General features: G+C 48.8%; 2 protein-coding genes across 2 annotated transcripts in view; both read left to right on the top strand.

Annotated features, from left to right (window-relative positions):
• PTGIS (prostaglandin I2 synthase) overlaps window positions 1-5972 on the top strand; it is a 38609-nt gene extending 32637 nt beyond the window's left edge. Inside the window, exon 10 of the mRNA XM_039864565.1 lies at window positions 2779-5972. Within this exon, the coding sequence (XP_039720499.1) occupies window positions 2779-2923 (145 nt within the window). The 3' untranslated portion in view covers window positions 2924-5972. The remainder of the gene's footprint in view (window positions 1-2778) is intronic.
• Window positions 5973-16371: 10399 nt separating this feature from the next.
• Window positions 16372-22673, top strand: part of KCNB1 (potassium voltage-gated channel subfamily B member 1) — an 83263-nt gene continuing 76961 nt past the window's right edge. Inside the window, exons 1-2 of the mRNA XM_039864560.1 lie at window positions 16372-16432; window positions 17690-18422. Coding sequence (XP_039720494.1) covers window positions 17856-18422 — 567 coding nt within the window. The 5' untranslated portion in view covers window positions 16372-16432; window positions 17690-17855. The remainder of the gene's footprint in view (window positions 16433-17689; window positions 18423-22673) is intronic.

Raw genomic sequence — 22673 nt, 5'->3', positions numbered from 1 at the left:
GAGCAAGGGGGCTGGGGGAGGGGAGGCTCCTGCTGGGTCTGGTTGGATGCGCCCTCCTCTTCGGTCAGCCAGGAGAAGGGCTGAGGGCAGAGGCTCCAAACGGATGGCCCGTGAGCCATCTCCTGCCCACAAATATGTTTACTTTTGTTCTTAAAATGTGTGCTAACTTTTAAGAATCAGAAGAGCTCACATAAAAAAACCAGATTTCCAATTTCTTTTGAAATAATCAGATCTGGCAACAGGTTTTTCCCTCCAAGCCTGGTGTCCAGATACCAAACACCTGGAAAACCATACATCGGCCAGTCCGCGCAGCTGACCGTGGCCAGCTCTCTGCAGCTGCTGTGCAGGTTCAGAGCCTCTAGGCAGAAACTGGCCAAATGTCATCGTGCCCTTTGGTTATTTTTAATGCCTCGTGCATTCTTTTCCCTCAACCCCAAGAGCCTTGGCCCCCAATCACAACAGACTGGACCAGAGGTTATGATATCCACCCTGTCCAGCCCCCATGTAATTGTAAGCTGGTTGATCTTCTGTGCCCATTTCCTTAACTGTAAAATGGGCGTACTGGTCATACTGCATCCCGGGGTGTCGGGACAAAGGAATCTGATCTAAGTACTTAACGTACTTCCTGGCTCATTGTAGGCGCTAAATAAATGTTAGCTGTTATTGCAGTTACTAATATCACTATTATCAATGTGCAGACATTATGCTAAGTGAATGGGCACATTGCATTATCCTCTTGGCCTCAGTTTTTTTGAATAGTAAAACGGAGATCATGGTGCTTCCTGTGGGTTCCTAACAATCACTGCGCCATGAGAAATCACGCAATAAAAACCACAGGAATTGTGGGGACAAGGGAGCCAGGGCCCAACATTCAAAACCCTCATTATTGACACATTAAAAAAAAAAAAAGATAAGAACCTAGGGAAAAAATAGTAGTATAGCTTTACACAAATTAAATGGTTAAAAAACACATCTAAGTGCTATTATAAATACAGAGCGTAGAAAGCAGCCTGAAGTTCGCTGTGCAAGTAGGTGATGGAGTGGGGCTGCAGCTAGGAGTCACTGTGCGACGGGGGAGAGGGAGGCTTGTCTGAAACGGGACACCTGATGTGAAGGGTGTGGCCACACACACACACACACACACACACACACACACAGAGCTGAGAGCTGAGAGCTGAGGCTGCCGGTGGATAGCGTTTAGGTGTGTGCGTTTTGTGAATTCCTGCTCAGCTTGGTTCCGCTGGGTGCACGCGCTTCGTGTTTCTCGCAGATGAAACCACACAGAAGCTAATTCAAAATTTACGTTACGCTTCATTCGCGCCTTAATGTGTCAATTACAGTGGAATAAACTCACGTGTTCAAAACAGGTGCTGTAGCAAAACCAACTGTAGCTCCCACCTCATAAAGTTTTGGACAGATAAAGAGAGATAATAGGTACTAAATGCTTAGCGTAGCGTCTGGCATATAGTGTTTCAGCAAACTAGCTAATTTGTTGTTAGTTTTTATCTCGATCATCATGACAACCTTGTTAGGTAAGTGCCAGTCTGACACTGACTCTAGAGAGGTCGAGTGAGTCATTTGCCAGGTCACGTACCTAGTGAGTGGAGGCACCAGGATCCAAATCCAGGTGTGGGTACAGAGCCCCGCAGACCCCACGTAAACTCGCCCTCTTACATCCTACAGATCTAGACAGGACACATCCCACCTCTCTGATCCAATGGAGAAACCCAGGCCCAGCCTGGGAAAGAAACGTGAGGATCACATGCCCTTAGCGCCCAACTGTCCTGTCTGGGGCGTTGACTTCACCCTATCCTCATCGATCCTTGTCTTGTCTCTTCTTCATGCATTCAGTACAATCAGAGACTCCCTGCCATGTGCCCAGTCCTGCCTGGGGCACCCGGGTTGGGCGTAGGTGGGACACGAAGTAGGTGAAGATCCAATCCTGACCCTTACTGACACAGGTGGTGCTAAATAAGGTAAAGCAGGTGGGCGGGATCCTGTTCACATCAGGTGAGGCTGCCACCGCGGTTCCAAGCACACTGATTACATCATATACATGCTTTGTATGCTTGGGACAGTTTTCCAGAAGATGGCAGTAAAGTGCCTGTTCTTGCAAAGCTGGCACATTTTGACAGTTTTCCTGCAGACACAGTAAAGTGTCTCGAGGGAGGGGTGCCTCTTTCTAATCGCACAGTGGCAGCCCCGACCAAGGAGGACAGTAGGGTTCTAGGGGGCTTTTTTGGGGGAGTGGGATGAGTATGGTGTGTTTGGGGGGGGTCACCGTGCATACTAATTAGAAGTTAGACTTTGCTGCTGTGACAAACCCCACTCCAGTCTCAGTGGTTTGTCACGACAAAGGTTTGGTTCCCACTCACACAAAGTTGCCTGTGGGTTTGGGGGCTCCTCTCTCCCCATGCAGAGACTCAGGGGCCAGGCTCTCTCCAGCTTACAGCTCCACCATCTCTGCATGAGCCCCACACAGCTGTCAGGCAGAAGGGAGAGCTGGGAAGTCATGCCCTGGCTCTGAAATGCTTTGGTGTGGAATTGACACGTCCCTTCTGTTCACAGCCCGTCTGTCACCCGGAGCTAGACCATGGGCGTGCTTAACCACACAGGGTGGCACGTGTGGAGGGGCTCATGGGCTTTTGGTGAGCAGTAGACAGACGCCTGTGTTCTGAGCTAGGGTCAGACTCAGGAGGAAGCTGTTGCTCTCCTGCCTCATTCCAGATGCATCTCCACGCTCCCTCTCTTCACACCTTCAACACCATCTCTCCACAGGTTCGTATTCCTTGTGCTGGCACACTTTGACCTGGAGCTGATCGACCCGGATGTGGAGATCCCTGAGTTTGACCTCAGCCGGTACGGCTTTGGGCTGATGCAGCCGGAAAGCGACGTGCCCATCCGTTACCGCATCCGGCCATGACCTCCAGGCTTGTCCCCACCCCACCTGCCCTCCTCCGTCGCCTAACTTTCCATGTTCGCATCGGGCCCGGGTGCAGAGCTTCGAACACCCAATAGTGCCAGCGTTAGCATTTTCCTGTTTTCTCCTTAGAAGGTTGGTCCAGGGGAGGGTGAAGACAGGAAGCTGAGAGAAGGAATAGGTCCAAAATGAGGCTCTTTCTGCTCCCAGCTCACTGTGTTCCTCTCGCCTTACGATACCCACACCAGCCGGGCAGACAGCTCAGACTAGGAGTCCTGACTGCTCTGCCCCCAATTGCCGGAGGGGCCACCCTCCAAGTCCTTGACCAAGGTGCCGTCAAGGCCTTAACCACTTTGGGTAGATGCTGGCCATAAAAAGACCAGTTGGGTCCCTCGACATAAGCTCTGTCCCCGGATGATTAGTAAACTAGCTGAAGCCAAAGGAGTCCTTAGAACCCCTGCTTTCCTAGGTGCCCCGTTCCCGCATCTCTCTGTTCACAGTGATACTTGAGTCTTCCCAAAGTTGGAGCACCCAAGGCACCGATCGTGAGCACCCTCCGGACACTGGGCTCTGAGCAGTAGGGTTCTCTGTTGCAGAGTTACAGGCTGCAAATGGGACAAGCTTTGCCAGAGCCGACACTCGCGTCGGGAATAAGAAAGACACCTCCCCCCACGGGATGGCCCTGATGGAAGGAAGCAGCCAGGCTCCTTGCAAAGAAAGAGGAGGCGTTGGTTTCCTCCATTCTAGCTCAGAAGCTCCAGCTACGGGCGTGATCCGGTCTGCAGACCCGCTTTGTTCAGCCTGCACTTTTAAAAAATAATACGTTAGTTGTGTTCATATCATCGTTGGGAGAGTTGACTCCAGAGGTTCATCGTCTCTTGAAAACTTGGAAGATATGGCCACACTGGGCCCCTATTCCCAAGGGCGACCGCTGACCCTAGCTGAGAAGCAGCCTCCTCCCTTATCCGGGGCATATGTCCTTCACCAAGGCTTCTCCCTGGTGGAAATTTTTCTTTCTGCTTCTCCATTCACAGTATGCCTTCTCCCGGCTCCTGAAGGCATTTGAGTTTGAGAACCCTGTTCTAACTCTTAGAAGGGATATTGTAGGAGGTGGTGGGAACCTGCTGACTGGTTCTCAGACCGATGGCCCATCCTTCTGGGTGCACCACCTTTTAAACAAAAAGATCAGTGATGAAAGCCTGCCTTCGCATCAGCTTGGGGGGGAAAAACAGTTCAAAGAGAAAAATTGCTTAGAAGCCTTTATTATGATGGCAAGTATTAGTATTAGGTCTTGTTTATTGAAGACTCTCTAAATTTCTGTGACGGGCACAGTAGACATATCATTTCTACTTCTCACAGCTTCTCTGCGAAGATGGTTACGCCCTTTTTGCAGATGAGAAAACAGTCTGAGAGGTGAAGTAACTGCACAGTTTACAAGCTGGTAGAATCCGGCAAACAGACTTATTGTCCCAATAGCAAATGCATTCCTTGGGCTCAGGGGGCTGTTAGAGGGGCAGTTCTGTTGGACAGCAGAGCCAGAGGCACCCATAGGTGGATATATCTCGAGAGATGCAGACACGCACGCACGCACGCACGCAGCTAGGTTCCCTTAGCTTTAGTTGAAGGAGAAGAGGGGTACCTGAAATTTCGAATGTTTCAGGGGCTAGTGTCTTCTTAGAGCAGTGTCAGGGCTTGGGGGCTTCCCCAGCCCTCAGCCTCTAGGTACCCCCAGGATTCCCAGATAGACACTGTGATTGGCAGGAGGCAGGATATCCCCAGGGAAACCCATCTTCATGCCTGGGTGACCCCCCGCTGCTGCCTGCTTCTTAACTCTGCAGGAAATCAGGGCTGGCAGCCTCCTGTGGGAGGACGGAGCCGGTTTCTATGGCAACCCTGGGCTGCCTCATCCTGGCTTGGAAGGGAAGGAAGAAGGCCAGCAGAAATAGCTGCAGGAAGACCTCTGTGCAAGGCCGCTCTCCCGGCATGCTGGGGAAAAGCCTTTATGCCTCCCCTCTTCCAAATCAGGGCTGCTTTGTCGCTGACCATCTTCTCTCCTATGTTGAGAAAAAGGGCCCATTTCCTTTAAAGGTGGCACCTCCTTGGAGCCACAGTCATTAAGAAGAGAGAATTCTCCCACCAGGCAGCTCCAGCTGGTACCAGAGATATTGAAGTACAGCTTAGGAGACAATGATTTAAGCCTTCCCTTGTTTCAATCTTTATTTTTCTTTTCTTTCTTCTTTTACAAAATATAAGTTATAGAGAAAAGAGGGAAAGATGAGTGGGTTAGCTCCTTGCTACAGGTTCGTTAGGAAGGTACCCGGATGTCACTGTATTTCTTCATACCTTGCTTGAGAGTCGCAAAATTGCGGGACGTGTGTTAGAAACGCCCCGAGATTGACCTAATGAAGTGTTTCCTTGACGTGAGCATTATTATTAGTTTTTGCTATGTTTTGTATTGTTGTTTACCTGATATTTTCCTTTAAACAGACTCATTTTTTAAACTTAGATTTGTTTAAAAAGGGAACTTTTTCTGATCACTGCCAATAATGAACAATGTATGTCGTTCATGGCCAAAAATACAAAGTGACTGGAGCGGGGGTCCCCAAGCTGGTGCTGCCAAGGCTCAGAGCCCGAGACCTGTCTCTTCTGTTACAGAATGAGACGAGTGGGTGTCTGGGTGGCGTTCAAGCTAGGCCACCCTGAGACTTTCTCCTTGACAATCGGGAAAAGGAGTAAGCTGCTTGCCACGTGGGTCAACTGTGCATTATGCCTGGTCTGAGTGCCACCTAGGGTCTTCTCCCACCAACAGGCCCTGAGAAAAGCGAGTTGGTGACAGTCCACCTGCCCATTCTCCAGGTGGAGAAACAGGCTCTGAGCGTCGAAGCGTCTTGCCAAAAGTGATTGATTTTGATGTCTTTTTTTTTAACAAATACAGTGTTTCGTGAATAGCAGTGATTATTATGCTTGCTGTTTAAATAAAGAGTTCTATTTTCATATTATATCGTGGAGTGGAAACATGCTGAAATATATTAAATCATTCTTGTACATGGAACTGCCTCTGAGTGTGATTCAGATTGAGAGAGTCGGCTGTGTCCAGAATGACAAGGTTAGCTATTGGAAAGGGAGCACAAAGCACCTACTGTGTACCTGGCTCTGGGACAAGGCCTTTAGAATCAGGTTGTACCTCCAGTCACCTTCCAAGGCAAACGTTATCTTCATTTTTAGAGGAAGAAACTGAGGGTTGGAGAGGTAAAGTAACTTGTCCAAGGTCAATTGGCTAATATGTGGTAGACAGAGGATTCGAGAGTTGGCCTCCCTGCCTCCTGAGACCACACTCATGATCATTCTGTCAGTGATCCTCCCAGTGGCAGGAGAGGGACAGGGTACCCACAGAGGACCATGAAGCTTACAACCCAAAAGCAACCCTTAAAAATTCACTGGACATTCTCTGTCCTTAGCCATAACATATGCATTTGTTTAAAAAGAAAAAGAAGGGGTAAAATGCATTAAACTGGATTTGGGAAAAATAATGAAAATTTCTTTTCTCCCAAGTATTTAAGTAAATAACAATGTCTTGAGGCAAATGCCCCTCACATAAGTTTCTGCATCTGTGAGGGGACTGCGGAGGCACACACATTCATTGGGACTGGATTTGGCTGTGAATGACAGACATCTCGGGTATCACAGTGGCATTTTTACATTAAAATGTTGCATTCAAAACAGCAGACATTTCTTTCTCTGTCATGCAGATACAGGAGACCAGAGGTGGTGTGGCATCTCCACAATTGCTAAGCCCCTTCCTTCTGGTCCCTCCAGCATCTGAAACCAGTGGTTTCCACCTCAGGTTCCAGTATTGCTGCTTGAGCTCCAGCCATTTCGCTCACATTCCAGACAGCAGAAAGAAGCGAGGAGCAAAGAAGAGAAAACTCCTGCTCCCATCCCATTGGTCAGAACTTAGTCACATGACACTCCTTGCTGCACGGGAGCCTGAGAAATAGCCTTTCTCTCCAGGGGATGGGGAGAAATAGGGAGTGACTCTAATGGGTATGGGGTTTCTTTTGGAGGCGATGAAATATTCTAAAATTGATTGTGGTGATGGTTGCACAATTGTGTGAATTTACTAAAATCCATCGCCTTTTACAATTTAGATGGGTGAATTTTATGATATGTTAATTATATTGTAATAAAGTTGTTATGTATATTTTTAAAGTAAATATCTTGAGCACCTCACAGGTGCTAGGTACTATCCCAGACAATGGGGACCCAGCAGTGAGTAAAACAGAGCCCCCGCAAATCCTTATTCTCATGGAGTAACATTCTCATGGGGGTGGCGGCACTAGACTAGGTAAATAAATAACGTATAAAGTATGTCTGATGGTGATAAGTACCAAAGAGAGGAATAAGGGAGGGAAGGGGATGAGGAAGTGCAATTCTAATAGGGCTGGCAGGGAAGGCCTCTTTAAGGTGACTTTTGAACAGAGCCTGGAAGGCAGTGACAGGGGTAAACCAAGTGGGTATGTGAGGAAGACTGTTCCAGAAAGATGGAACAACAAATGCGAAGCTCTGAGGTAGGAAGCTCTTTGACAGTTTCCAGGAACAGAAAGGAGGCCAGTGGGGCTGGGAGCCATGGAGGGCTCTGGGTAGAGGAGCGACAGGATCTGACATAGTCTAACAGAATCCCTCTTACTGTGTGTGTAAAAAATGGGCTTTGAGATTAGGGGGCGGGGGCGGGGGGCAGGAAGCAGGGAGACAGGCGAGGAGGAGACTGCCATAGTCCGGGAAGGTCTCTGCCCTCATAAACTTTCTTTTCAGGCAGAAGAGACAACCCAACAAAGAAGCAAGTCGACAGGCATACAATGCCAGCTACTGAGAGGGATCCGGAGCAGAGCAAACAGCACGATGGGATGTGGCGGTAACATGGAGATGGAGGTCGCCATGGCTGTGGAGATGGTCGGGGAAGATCTCTTTCCCAGCGTGTGAGCTGATGTCTGAATGAAAAAGAGCCCGCCTTGCAGAGATCTAGGACAAGAACATTCCAGGGAATAGAAACAGCAAATGCAGAGGCCCCAGTGAGGCAAAGGGCTTGGTGCATTTGAGAAACAGTGAGAACGCCAGGAAGGCTGGGATGATGGGGCCAGGTGAGGGGTGGCAGGAGAGGAGCCTGGAGCACACTTTGGCAGCTATGGCCAGGAGCCTGCTCTAAGTGCCCCGGGAAGCCACTGGAGAGTTTAAGTAGGAAAGTCAACAATGGCTTTCCTTTAAATGAAATCAATTTAGTTTTATAGGAATCTCATTCCACTGGCCTTATTTTTCTCATTCCATGGTAGACCAGTGAGAACTCAAACTCCTTTCACGTACTGGTGTTTGGGAATCACGGCCATTTGAGAGGTGATCCAGAGGGGTGTGTCTGCCGGAAAGGAGGGCGATGAATGGGAAGAGTTGGCAGTGTGCTATCCTCTTGCCCTGGGATCTCCCCCTGGAACCTCAGAGTGGCCTGAGAGAGACGAGGCTGGTGTACCCACATCATGCAAACCTGAAGGCGGAGGGGAGTGGATCCTTGCAATGAACAGGGTCTCTGTGTGCCTTAATTTCAGGTGTTCTGAGGGCTGACCACTGCGGGTGAAATGCTGATTGCCTGGCCGAGAGCCAAAGCCCCAACCTTCCTTCTAAAAGAACCCTGCTTTCCTTCAGATATCAGGCAACCATGTGCTCAGAGAAACAGGTACAACCTTCAAATCAAGACCTAGCGCCAAGCCAAATATAGATATCAGGCACCTCTTGCCCGAGATTGGACTAATGGTAGTCATGTGACCCAGGATGGGCCACTGAGATGGTCGGGGAAGTCTGTGGAGGAGCTTCAGAAATGTGAGAGAAGTTCCACCTTCCTCCCTCTCTTGAAGTTGTCATGTGAGAATGTGACCATGGCAGCCATCTTGCGATCATGAAAATAAGAGAATCTTGGAGAAATCAACTGAGAATCCTGAGACCTCTGAACAGCTGCTGTGATAGACCTTGGTGGACCCTGCTTCTGGAGTTTGTGTTAAATGAGTTAATAAATGTCATTACTATTTAGACTCTACTTAGAGACCATATACCATGGTGGTTAAGAGCACAGTCTCTGCGTGGGCTTGACTCTCTGCGGAGCCACTTAATACCAGGGTGGTTTGTAGCATCTCTCTGTGCCCCAGCTTCTTCACCTGTAAGATAGGGATAATGGATAATGATAACATTTTCCTCATAGAGTTTTTGTGAACTTTAAATGAGTTACTATTGTCGTTCACAGCCAATGGAGGAGACAGAAAAATGAGTATCCTAAGTTAGCCTCATAATAGAATTTCCCAGAAGAAAGAGGAACTAACCCAGACTCTGGGGAGGCAGGAAAAATGACACTGGATCTGGGTTTTGAAAGGTGAATAGGAGTCCAGTGTGTGAGAAAAATGATGGTTGGGATTAGGGAAGCATTCTAAACAATGGAAACAGCACATGCAAAGACTCTGTATCAGTTATCTGTAGCCTTGTAACAAACAATCCCGAAATATAGTGGCTTAAAATGAAATTATTTCTCATGGTTTTGTGGGTCGACAGGGATCTAGCTGGATGGTTCTTCTGCTGTTCTCACTTTGATTAGTTCTCATGTAGTTGCAATCAGATGTCAGGCGAGGTTACGACATCTAAGATGGTGTCTTGGCAGGAACAACTAGCAAGCTGTGCTCAGCTGGGATGTTGGGATGACTGAGCTGCTTTCCATTTCTGTGGAATTTCAGGGCTTCTCACTCTCTATGTGGCCTCTCCCCATGGCCTTGTCAGCAGCGTAGCAGGAGTCAGACTTGTGCCTTTTAAGGTCTACCCTGGTAGATGGAAGAGGTTGGCTTAAAGGAAGAATAAAATTGGGGGAGAGAGATCACGGAAGAAACAGATGAGATCAGGAAGGGGTGGACAAGGGTGATGGAGAGGAGATAAGGGAGACATCAGTCCTCAAAGGCAGAAGAGCTGGATTTTAATGAAATATTAGCTTATGAGAATAAGTTAATTAGCTCTTGATCTCTATGGCTTTAATTTCCTCCTTTTGCTGACTTACTCCTTTCATCTTGGTGTTCCTGGGCCCCTCTGTGGAGAAGAGATATTAGCTTATCTCTAATTGCTCTGCTGGAAGCCCATGCCTCAATCCATCCTCGCCCTGCATTTCATCATTATTTGGCCACTAACCCTGAGAGCTAATGGTGTTGGCAAAGTCCAGGCCACAAAAGGGCTCAATGGACTACGTGCAAGTTTATTTGTTTCCCTCTGTGGGGAACTCTCTGGTGGTGTCCACATTTCCTCCTAGGGAGAAAACTATTTCAGGGCTTAGCACAGAACCTCACACATACACACTCCAAAATGTTAGGTGGTAGATGGATGGGGATGGCCGTGAGTGGATGGTTTCAAGAGTAGGTGGGTAGATGGTATGGGTAGATGGTGTAGGTAGATGGACGGATGGATAGATGAGTGGGTTGGGTAAGTGGTGGATAGATGCATGAATATTTAGGATGGATAAGTGATTGGGTAGGGGGATGAAAGAGTAGGTGGGTAGATGCATGGGTGGGTGGCTGGATGAGTGAGTATGTGCGTAAGTGATTTTGTATATGGATGGTTGGATGTGGGGGTGAATGGGTAGATAGATGGGTGAGTGGAAAGACTAATGATGTATGGGTGGATAGATAGATGGAGAAATGGTGGGTGGGTGAGTGAGTGGGTAGAAAGATGGATAATGGTTAGAATATGTGAATAAATGGAAAGAAAGATGAGTGAGTGGGTGAGTGCATGGATCAATAGGTCAGTGGATAGATAAATGAGTGGATGTGTAGTTGGATAATTTGGTGGCTGAATATATATAGATGGATGGATGGATGGATGGATGGATGGATGGATGGGTCAATGAGTAGGCAATGAGTAAAAGATGGAAAGAAGAATGATAAATATTTGGAGTGATCAGAAAACCAGGTTCATCTATTTACCAGGAAACCCAGGGCTTGGTAAAGGCAATCAGGTTAGCATGGTACAGGCACTAGAATCAGACATCTGGTAACTCAAGGATCATCTGACAGCCAATAGGTCTTCTTTATTTTAGAATACCCAGCCCAAGGATAAGAGATATATAGAATTTTGTTTGTTTGTTTATTCTTTTTTCTTTTATTTCTTTTTAAAATTAATTAATTAATTTTTATTATGGCGACATTGGTTAACGAAATCCGGTGTTTCAGGTGTACAATTCAACAGTAAGGCACATATATATATATATATATATATATATATATATATATATATATATATATATATATATATGTGCCTTACAGGCATTGTGTGTTCACCGCTAGAAAGAATTTTAGATGAGAGCAGACACATGCAAAGCATTTAGTACAGTGCCTGGTATATAGTAACTGCTCAATCAATGTGAGCTGCTGTTATTATGTTGTTTGTATTGCTGCTACTGTTATATTAATATACATTTACTGGTGTTAGACATGGTGCTAAGTACTTTATATGCATTTTCTCAGTTCCTCCAGCAGGTAGGTAGATTCTATCATTAACTCCATTTGTCCCATGACTGTGATTCTTATTATTGGGTGTGACAAAAGAAAAATGGGTGAGATGGGAGTTCAAGCTGATGGAAAAATCCCTGGGGCTGCTGGAAGTTTGGGCAAGGCCACAGTAAAGTTGTCCTGAGTGACATCCACTCAGAGATATCCATGATTTCCCTTGAGCCTTTGGGTACCCCCATAACCACCCTCATAAAGCAATTATTTCTTCCCAGGGGTCCGTAGGGGAGAGGGAAGTGGGGATTAATTAGTCTTGCTCAGTGCACAGAAATGCAGAGAAACCTGAATAAGACACTCAGTGGGGTTATAAATAAATGATAACTAGCATTATGGAGTCCAAGAAAAAAATATCTGATTTTAAATGGACACGTCTTTTGCCAGTACGGTTTGGAGGGAGATTCATTTGGATTTACATGGATGAATTGGGCCAAGTCGACCTCACTCAGTTTCAGGGAAAATTCTCAACACCGCTCAGCAGGAGGTCCGAGAGCCCTGAGCAGAAGATGGTTTGTGACCTGGTGTTGGTACTCAGCTGCCCACTCACTGGTTGACCACTGGAATGCTGTTCCCCTCGATGAGTTTTTTAGTTTTCCCATCTGAACTCTTATTGCCGAACCCCTCCTCTTTATGCCCTTCTGAGTTTTATTACTCTTTTTGCCCTATTTCCTGTAAGTTCATTTTGTTTTTGTTTTGTTTTGTCCCTGTTTCTTATAAGTACATTATAAGGAGATGGTACACGTCTGGTTAGTGGAGAGAAAATTGTATCAGTTGGGCTCTTTGGGACATAATGACAAAATCACAACCCAATCTGGCTTAAGTAAACGGGGTATTTACTAGCTCATGTAACCGGAAAATCCAGAGGCACTGCCTTCAGGCATGGCTGGATCCAGGAGCTCTAGTGACATTGTCAGGACTCAGTATCTCAATCTGTGGTCTCTACTTTTTCCCATATTGGCTTTATTTCTAGGTAGTCTCTCCAATTATCATGACGGAAAATTCTAAGAAATGAATAAGTAAGTCGTAGTTGCTTTTGAATAACATATAGCCTTTTCATTCAGAAAATAAAAATTCTAAATTGGGCACTGTGCAAAGCTGAGGAACCAGAGAGAGGCAAGATAAGCTCTTTGGACGTCTTTGGTCTTTGTATGCAAGGAGCACAGACTTGAATTTATACCAAGATCAGGCAAGTAACATAAATGAGAAAAGTGGCCTGAGTGAGAAATATTAGGGAGATGTGGAGACTAGCAAATTGGAGAGCACATCCTGCCTGAAGGGGGCAGGCGTGACTCACGGGCAGCCACTACTCCATACCAGCCATAATTCCCATGGTACATGGGCCCAGTGGTCATTGGTTCCTCTAATTTTTAAAGAGAAGCCTGAAATCCGGATTTTTATGTAAATGCATCTGATGTTTAAATATCGACTTACATTAAAAAATATATATATACTGTGATGACCAAACAACACAAGTCAGCAGATCACCAGCTCATGACCTCTATTATTTGGCAAATGGGATTTCCCAGAGGACTGGAACGTTGCTTATGTACACGCCATTTCTTTAAAAAAGATATATACAAACATCAGTTCAGTTGACTTGAGGCTGCAAACCATCACAGGGGCCTCCTCATTAAAGGCCTGGAGTCAGGGAGGGGCCAATAAGAGAAGTCTCTGCCAATTTTATTTCTGTATATCTAGCCCCACCTCACTGATCAGATTGGGTATTCCTGAGGCCAGAGTTGTGTCTTATTCATAAAATTTTATATGCATAATTTTTTATAATTTTTTATGTGTTAGGCACTATGGAAACAGTGTGGCAGACACTGTTAGTTGCCTACCCAACTTCAATCTCTACTTCTTCCTTGTTAAACAAACTTCGGTTTTGTAAGAGCAGTAATGGACCCAGCCCTATGGAGTGAATCCTGTTCTCTTTGCAGGTGATTGGTCTAGGAGTGGCCATGTGACCCATGGTTGGGAACTTGCAGTGTGTAGGGAGATTATGAAAAAAAAAGAGAGAAGTGTGACAGGAGAATTATTTTTGACCACCTTGGCCATCTTTTTTTTTTTTTTTTTTTGCCTTTGAATCTGATTTTACGGAGACTGATACCCAGAGTGGTGGCAGCCATTTTGTGACTACGAGGCAACGAACCCGAGACAAAGAGCCTATTGAAGAAGACAGAGCAAAAGGATGGAAGAAATCTAGGTCCTTAATAACATACCTGAGCTGCTGAATCAACTCTCATACCACCCTCCTCCTGAATTTTTATGTGAGATAACTAAATAGCCTTATTCTTCAAGCCCCCATTAGTTAAGTATTCTATTACTTGAGATGAGTGAGACACTCTTGGGTAACCATTTATCAGACAACGAGAGCCAGCAGTGAGTAAGCACTTTCTATAAATTCCTCATAATAACCCTATGAAGCTGATACTTTCTTTATTCCCATCTCTATTTTACAGAGAGAAAAACTGAGTCCCAGAAAGATTAGACCACTTACCCAAGGTTATTCTGCAAGTAAATATTAACACCAGTCATTCTAACTTCAGATCTTGCTCTCTGAGCCACCTTGCCTTTCTGAATAAGTTTGCACTAAATCCTTGTTGAGTAAGTGAATGGAAAAGTAGTAGCAACAGGGCTGTTTGCTGCAAAGTGTTCCCATTGTCTGCACTTTCAAGATCCGGGTGCATCCAGATGTTCTTTATCTGAATCTGGAGCCAAGAGTTGCAGGAATCAGGCCACCCAGAGGGAAAAATCTGAATGACGTGGAATTTCTAGCACTAGCTTTGGTTGCAGGAATCAGGCCACCCAGAGGGGAAAATCTGAATGATGTGGAATTTCTAGCACTAGCTTTGGGCTCAGGGAGGAATCTCCTCATCAGAGCCTTGAGTCCTTGAAGTTGCCCAGCCATCCCCGCCACCATCATCCCAGTGCAAGTCCTATTACCTCTGGCCAGGAAAATTGCAGAAGTCCCATGATGGGTCTTCCTGCTGTCACCTTCTGTCTCTCAATACGCCACAATGCACACAGCAGCTGGAAGAATCACTTCAAAACATGTATCAGCACATGGGACCTCTCTGCTGAAAACTATCATGGTTTCCCAGCATTATGAGAAAAAACTCAAACTTATTCCTTAACCTTGACTATAAAATCCCAATGAAGCTCTCTGCATGGCTTGGTCTTGTTCATCTCTTTAAGATCCCTTCCCAAGCTCATTTCCACCATAGGGCCTTTTCTCTTTCTGGTTCCCCTGCCTGAACCTCCTTCCTCAGAACTTCCCTGCCTTCAGGTTCTTCAGCTTAGATATATCGCCTCCTCTATGAAGCCTTCCCTGCCTCACCACCCTATCTAAAGTTGCTGACACCTCTCTCAGGCATCCTTTATCGCTTCTTGTTTACTTTTCTTCATGGCATTTATCATAATCCAAATGAGCTGGTTCAATTATTTACTTGTTTATTAACTGTCTTCCCCACCAAAATATAGTGGGTATAGGGACTTCCTGTTTTATCCTTACTGTACCTCCAATGTCTAGAGTAGTGTTTGGCAATTATTGGTGCTCACCAATTATTGAATGAGAGAATAGCATTTCCAGATTGGGACATACCGTTGCCTTTTATTAAATTATTCCAGGGTTTCTCAACTTTGGCACTATTGACGTTCAGGGCTGGAGAATTCTTCATTGTGGAGTTCTGTCCTGTGCATTGGAAATTGTTTATAGTAGCATCCCTGACCTCTGCCCACAAGACGATGGCACCTTGGACAAGGGTCATGCTGATGGAGTTGATGAGAAGTGAACAGGTTAAAGATATGTAATAATATTATGGAAACAAATCACTTAATCTTAGAAATGTAGAAAAGGGCCGGAGAAGGGAAAGACCTTCCCTTGGGCCCTTGTGGCTTGTTCACAGCTTTTCTCCTCCAGAGCAGGGGCTTTGCCATGGTATTTCCAGCACCTACTTACTTATCATGCAATAAATATATATTTGCATAAACGAGGGGCACAATTACGCTCACTCCTTACTCTCTCTTCCCCTCATCTTGCTTTATTTTTTTCTTAGTAGTTATCACCAACCCTAGCCTTCCCCCACTAGAATCTAGAATTCCACTCTAGAATTAGATTTTAGAATGCAGAATGGAAGCTCACGAAACTGAGGGCTATTTAAAATTGCAATCTAACCCCCGCCCCCCACGCCTCTTTCCCTGTCCCTTGCTTCATTATTCCCCCACAGCTTATCACTGTCTGACATATTCACTTTCTTGTTTTGGGTCTTTCCCCAACCGGCTCCACGAGGGCCTAACGTTTGTGTTTGGTTCACAGCTGTATCTCAGACCCTTATCCTAGTGTCTTGCACATAGTAGGCACTCAGCTCACGTTGGTGACCGGACTAAGAAATGTGGGATGGACAAGAAGGTAGTGGAAGGAGCCCAGGTGGAAAGGGTAAGCCCGCCAGGCTGCTCCTCGCCCAAACCCCCAGCCCGCCCCCAACCTCACCAGCAGGGTGGGCCGGGCAGGCAGGAGTTAAATGGCGCGCACGTTTGCGACCCGCAGGTGGCGCCGTCCCGCCTCGGTGCTGGACTCCGGGCGCTCTGAAGTGCGGGACAGAATCTCAGCGAGCGCGGAGCCGAAGCTCAGCCCCGACTTGTTGATCTCGCCCGAGCAGCCGCCGCCGCCGCCGCTGCCGCGCGAGCAGAAGGAGGTGGTGGAGCAGGAGGCGCCGCCCGATAGCGGTCCTGCCACCCGCGCCGGCAGCGTCCGCCTGCGCCCCCAGCCTCGGAGAGTCCGCCCCAGCTTCGCAGCGCCTGCAGCCCCGGCACGTCGCCTGCCCGGCCGGCGTAGGCCGGGCCTGGCCCGGGCCCGGGTCCGCCGCTGCCGGCGGGCGGGGGCGCCCGGGCGGCCGGGGCGATGCGCGGTCTTCGGCCCCGGGAGGCGGCCGCCTGGGGGGTAAGTGTTGAGGCGTGAGGTCCGAGGTGGAGGCGCAGGGGACACCAGCGGGGAGCTCGCCTGCTGCAGCTCGGCCTGTTGGTCTACCCAGGCTCCGCGGCTCCAGGCTGGAGCGGGGGGTGGGGTGGGGTGGGCGGACAAGGGCTGGGGCCTGGGGAAACGCGCGATATCCATTCCAGGGCGAGGGGAGGGGGCGTGAGCCTCACTGCCTTGGGGCTCAAAGGAGCCCCTGAAATCACCAGTGCGCGGCGGGAGGAGGGCACGTTTTGAAAAGGCCAGAAAATTCAGCTTGTTTCTCCGCCTCCCACCTCCCCCACCCCTTCCCTTCCAAGCCCCAGGAAAGGCGCAGAACACGGAGTTATAAAAGCCATCGCAGGAGAGGAGAGGGGAGGAGGAGGAGGAGGAGGAGGAGGAGGAGGAGGAGGAGAAGGAGGAGGAGGAGGAGAGGAGGAAGAGGAGGGGAAGGAGCGAGGGGAGGACGAAGCAGGTGGATTCCCAGGACTCTGCGCACCCCTTCAGTGGTGGGTTAGGGGGCGCAGAGGTAGGGATGGGACCCCTCGCAGAGCTTGGCTTAGCGTCTTCAGGGCTCATCTCGTTGCCGGAGAGACCTCAAGAAATGCTCCCATGGCTTGGGGAGAGGTCGCCCAGGACAGTGTGGCTGTTGTGACCACCCTGTGTGTTGTGACCTCGACAGGTGGGCACCTGACACCGGCACTCCCCGCCCCCGCCCGCCAAAATTCCCGTATTTTAAGGCTTAGAAAAAGCAAACCTGCTGCCACCCCCTGGCCCTCAAATCCTATTTATCTCGGAGCAGGGGAAGGAAAAGATAGGAAGTCTTTTTAAAAAAAAAAAAAAAGTTTTTTTCATGGAGCTCCCCTCTCTCCCCATTGCGGGGCCGGGTTCGGGACTCAACGAGGAGACCTAGAGAGAAGAGAGTTTCAGCACTCGAAGGGACGGACAGCGCCCCAGGCGGCAGGATCGGGCCTGGGCTGCAGAAGCCGGGGTGGGGCCTCCCGGGTCCTTGGGGCGCCTCTTGGGGGCCCTCTTCTAGCTCTGAAGGGCGGCCCCTCCCTTCATCCATGGGGTGGGGCGGACTTCAGCACCGGCTGTTAGGACAGCGCCCAGCCTTTCTGCCCCCGCCCCTGAGCCGCTTAAGTGCGGGGAAGGTCAAGGCCGGCTGGGGCCCGGGTGAAGAGGTGGGGAGGGGCCTCACCCAGCTCCCTGTTTGCTAACCTTTGTCCGCTTTCTGCCTTGCAGATGTCGGGATGGAGGTGAGAAGACGGCCGTGACGCGCTCCAGCGCGGGTCCCTGCACCCCCAACAGCCCATAGCGCTCCCTGCCCCCCTCCCCCGAGGCAGCCGGCCTTGCCGTCCAGTGACAGCGGCCTGGCGGGGCAGGGGGGGCGGGGGAGGCCGGACCAGCGATGCCGGCGGGCATGACGAAGCATGGCTCCCGCTCCACCAGCTCGCTGCCGCCCGAGCCCATGGAGATCGTTCGCAGCAAGGCGTGCTCGCGGCGCGTACGCCTCAACGTTGGCGGTCTGGCGCACGAGGTGCTTTGGCGCACCCTGGACCGCCTGCCCCGCACGAGGCTGGGCAAACTCCGGGACTGCAACACTCACGATTCACTGCTCGAGGTATGCGACGACTACAGCCTCGATGACAATGAGTACTTCTTCGACCGCCACCCAGGCGCCTTCACCTCCATTCTCAACTTCTACCGCACTGGGCGGCTGCACATGATGGAGGAGATGTGTGCTCTCAGCTTCAGCCAAGAGCTCGACTACTGGGGCATCGACGAAATCTACCTGGAGTCCTGCTGCCAGGCCCGCTACCACCAGAAGAAGGAGCAAATGAACGAGGAGCTCAAGCGTGAGGCCGAGACCCTACGCGAGCGAGAGGGTGAGGAGTTCGATAACACTTGCTGCGCGGAGAAAAGGAAAAAACTCTGGGACCTACTGGAGAAACCCAATTCCTCTGTGGCTGCCAAGGTGAGTCTGGCATCTGGGCGCTGGGGGGCTCTTCCTGCATCTCCAGATTGAGGACCACAGCTGGGGGACTCTGGCTTAGTTCCCAAATATGAAGACCGGTAGGGCAGAGGAGCTATGGCCGGAACATCGGAGGTGAGGACCAACTCCTTCAGACTGTTCCTATGTGGCATTGGTCACCCCATCCTTTTATTCAATAGTTTATACCCTACTTTGTTAGAGAAAAGGATTTACAGAGACAAAAACCCACAACGAGAGGAAGGACATTGCAAATAAGGAAGAGCACAGAGATGCAACGAAGCCTTGGGATGGAGTAGAGTTGAGTCTGGTCTATTCTACATAATGGTCCCTTGAAAAGTCTCAGGCTGAGGATAGAGGGGGTGTCACCCTGCGATTTTTAATACTTATCCTTGTATTTTTAACCCATTTGCCCCGAGGAGAGAATGGAAGCAGCTTACAGACTTGCTTAAAGACATTGAGATACTGTCAGGCAGTTTTAACATAAGTAAGAAAAATGAGGCAAAGGGACTCAGAGGTGGGTGTGTGCACACATGACGCATGCGGCTGGCTGTGGATGCTTGTGGGTGAAGGGTCACCCCTGGTTTGTTCTTTATTTATTTGGTGAGTTTATTCCAAGCATGGTTTGATGCCGCTTGTAAAGATGCTTTGGCTGTCAGAAGAGAATGTAAATTTCGAAATAGGAGAGAAAAATGAGGCAATGTGAAAAATGAAGCAGGAGAAGGCGGCAGGAACGAGTTTGATCACACCAGGTGGCCCAGGGAGTCCTGTGTGCTGCTGGGTAAAGGCAGAAGCTATAAGGGACTGAAAGAGGCTTTGGGTGGGGGCCAGGCCAGGATCGGAAGTCGCTGGTTGATGAGCAACTTCTCTGTGTCAGGCTGGGTTTTAGGAATGCCTCAGAAAGATGGGGCCTGTCTTCAAATGGCCAACATGCTAGGTGTCAGGATAAGTGACAACACTGTGTTCAGCGCTCTAAAAGAGGTCATGTGGGGCCCAGGGGGAGCCTAGAAAAGAGAGGTGTTAATGTCGGAATCCAGGAAGACCAACTTGGGAGAGACATGTTGAACATAACTCGCTCTCTGAGAACAGAGCCAAAAAAAGGGGATTGGGGGGGAGTAGGTCAGTGTACTCATGAGAAAAAGAAGAGGGAGGAGGAAGCCTACATGCCAGCCATGATGGATTAGCTAGGGCAGCCTCCATCCAGCCTGGCCTCCCATTGCAGGATCCCCCTGCCCTAGTTAGCTCTTCACTGAAGGCTCACCTGCAGGGCTGGGTCTGAAGGGAACCCTGTGGGGTCCTTTCCCCAGATCTGACCACCAGAGGGGAGGCCTTTGAGAGTAGATGCAGGAGGGGCTGGCTGGTAGGAGGGTGGAGGGAGGCCTGCAGGTTTTCTCTCTTCTCTGTCAACCCTAAAGAGGACACAGATTCCTAGGCCTGATTTTCTCTTCTGAGGCTGTGGGCTGCTTCTGGCCATAATCCTGCCCCAGGTTTCGTGTCCAAAAAGCCTCTCTCTTAAGATAGAGTCATTCACCCTTAACCGGCTTAGGATCAACAGACTTATTTTGCTATTTCCAGGCCTGACATGGGTTCCTGCCCATGTGTAGGTCCATCATGACTCTCCCTCCTCCCTGTCCTGTCCCCTAAGATGTAGGATTGAGGGGCAGGGAAGGAAAGGGCCACCCTCCTAGAGAAGAAGCAAAGTACAGTGTTTGTGCTGACGTGGGGCAAGACAGGGAGTTCAGGCTTGCAAAAGATGCTGTTTGGAAATAAACAGCTCATCTCTCCCTGGGGTTAGTTAATCCACTAGCGAGGATGAGCTTCATGACCTCTCTGTGATCCCAGGCTCAACCGGTACACATTCCTGGCAAATGGGCGATCTGGGATATTCTGTCTCTAGAGCTGGAATTGGAAGACAGGCTCATTGACCCTCTGTATAGAAATCCCGACCGCCATTGATCAAACATCTACTGTGTATGAAGTCTAACAATGCAATTAATCCTTGTGCCAATTCTCTATTTTATCCCGCCTTTCTCAAGCTCGGAGAGGTTACAGAGCAGGAAACACAGGAGTAGCCAGAAATTCAAACTCAAGTGTGATTTTGAAGCCCCTGATGCCCCCTGCAATCCACTGCCTACACAGCAGCCACAATGAGCTTTGCAAAATGTAAATTGAATCACATTATTCACCTGCTTAAAATCCTCCAGAGGTTTCCCATGACACGCAGGATAAAATCCAAACCTTCACATAGCATACCAGCCCCTGCTTGAATCGAGCCCATGACCTCTCAGAGTTGATTTCTTCTACTCTCCTTGAGTTCTCTTGCTCCAGCCCCACTGGCCTCCTCGCTAGTTCCTAAACAGATTAGGCTGTATCCTACCGCAGGACCTTTGCACTTGCTCTTCCTGCTGCCTAGAATGTTCTTTCTCAGATTGTCTCATGGCCAGCCTCTTCTCCTCATTCCCCCCTGCCCAGATATCCCCTCCTCAGAGACACCTTTCCTGAGCCCTGTGTAAAACAACCTCCTTCCCTTTAGTCTCTGTCGTATTGTGCAGTATCTTTCCTGCATAGGCTTTAAGCACCGTCTGAAATCATATCTGCTTCCTTTTGTTTCTCTGTCTCTCTCCCACAAGAATATGAGCGCCATCAGTTGTATTCACTGCTCTGTTCCGAGCACCCATCACGGTGCCTGGCACAGAGGAACTCAAATAACTACATGTAGAATGAATGAATGGATCAAGCAATCAGCCAGTCACTGTATCTCAGGGTTTGGGGATCTGTCACTTCATCCTCACTGCCCACTTGCAACCCAGTTCCCTGGGCCTCTGGCCTCCTTCGATCATCCGTGCTTTGCTCATCTCACCCCACCCATCCCCCAAATTTGGAAAGCGGCTATGCTCACCACTATACCACCAATACCATCTCCCCAATTTGGATGCCTTACTTGTCAGACAGCGAGGCCCATGGAAACTTCTCAGATGCCACAGAAGCAGCGGGTAAAATGGAGGATCGTTTCTGGGTGGTTGCGAGATTAAAAAAATGGCCACATCTCATATGTTTAAGAGCAAGGACAGACCTGGGTTTCAGGCCCAGCTCCACCACCCTCTCCAGCTTCTGGCCTTAGGCAAGTTCTTCAACTCTCCAAGCCCCAGCTTCCCACCTGTAAAATGGAGATAGATAAAAAGCCTTCCTTGAAGGGTCATCATGAAATCATGTTTGTCAAACTTTAGCACGGTGCCTAGTGCATAGTAGATGGGGTTTATTGTTATAAATAATAAGGAGCAGAGTCCGTTCTCTATGGCTGGGTGGGCTGAGTTGCGGCAAACCCTTGCCTCCCGATAGCAGTACTGGGAGGCTGAGCTGACGCTGTTAATAATTGATGGGATGTTCTGGCAACGCAGAGACAAACCAAAGCACAGGCCCTCGCCTTTACCATCAGGGGAGTGAAAAATCAAAATCCATTAGGCAAAATGCAGTGTGATTGATTCTTGTTTGGAAGCTGGGGTCAGCCCCAACAAAGTGACAGGGTTTCAGTGCTGGGCCATCACTGGGGTTCCTCTTTCTCGGAAAACTACAGGCTTTTCTCAGGGGAGAGCGGGAACCAATCTGCTAGGCTAGGAGTATCTGCGTTCCCTGGAACAGTCAGGCCCTAAGTTGATGCCCTAATTTCCAGAGAAGCTGCTATCTACTGTGCCAGGCACTGATTAGTGCAGCTTTGCATCCACTATCTCTTTGAAGTTCCTTCAACAATCCAAATAGTCTGCCAGTTTGGGCTGCAAGTAACAGAATAGAAAACTCAAAGCGGCCTCTATACGGAGGAAGATGTATCATCTCACTTAACAGGAAGTTCCAAGGTAGCTGGTTTCCGGTTAATGGCTCCGTGATGCCACCAGGATTCTAGATTCTTTCCATCCTACTGTCTCTCCAACTCCCGAAGGTGGCTTGGTGTCACATATCACAAAATGGCTTCCCAGTTCCAGCTTTTACATGTAGACACATGATATCCAACCAATGAAGAGGGACATTTCTTCCTATGTGCCACGTTTTTCCTGAGAGATAAATCTTTCCCCTGAGCCCCCATAGCAGATTTCTTTTTGAATCTCATTGGCCAGGATCAGGTCACATGCCCATGCTCTAGCTGCAGGGAAACATGGGAAAGTGAGTGTCTGGCAATTTAAGGTGAGGGAGGGAATGGACTTGATGAGTGGTGCGAAGACTCTTACAAAGAGGAAATGGAGG

This window comes from Pteropus medius, unplaced genomic scaffold (genome assembly GCF_902729225.1).
Source record: "Pteropus medius unplaced genomic scaffold, Ma_sr-lr_union100, whole genome shotgun sequence".
In the NCBI taxonomy this organism is placed as follows: Eukaryota; Metazoa; Chordata; class Mammalia; order Chiroptera; family Pteropodidae; genus Pteropus; species Pteropus medius.
This window is presented reverse-complemented; position numbering and strand designations above follow the sequence as displayed.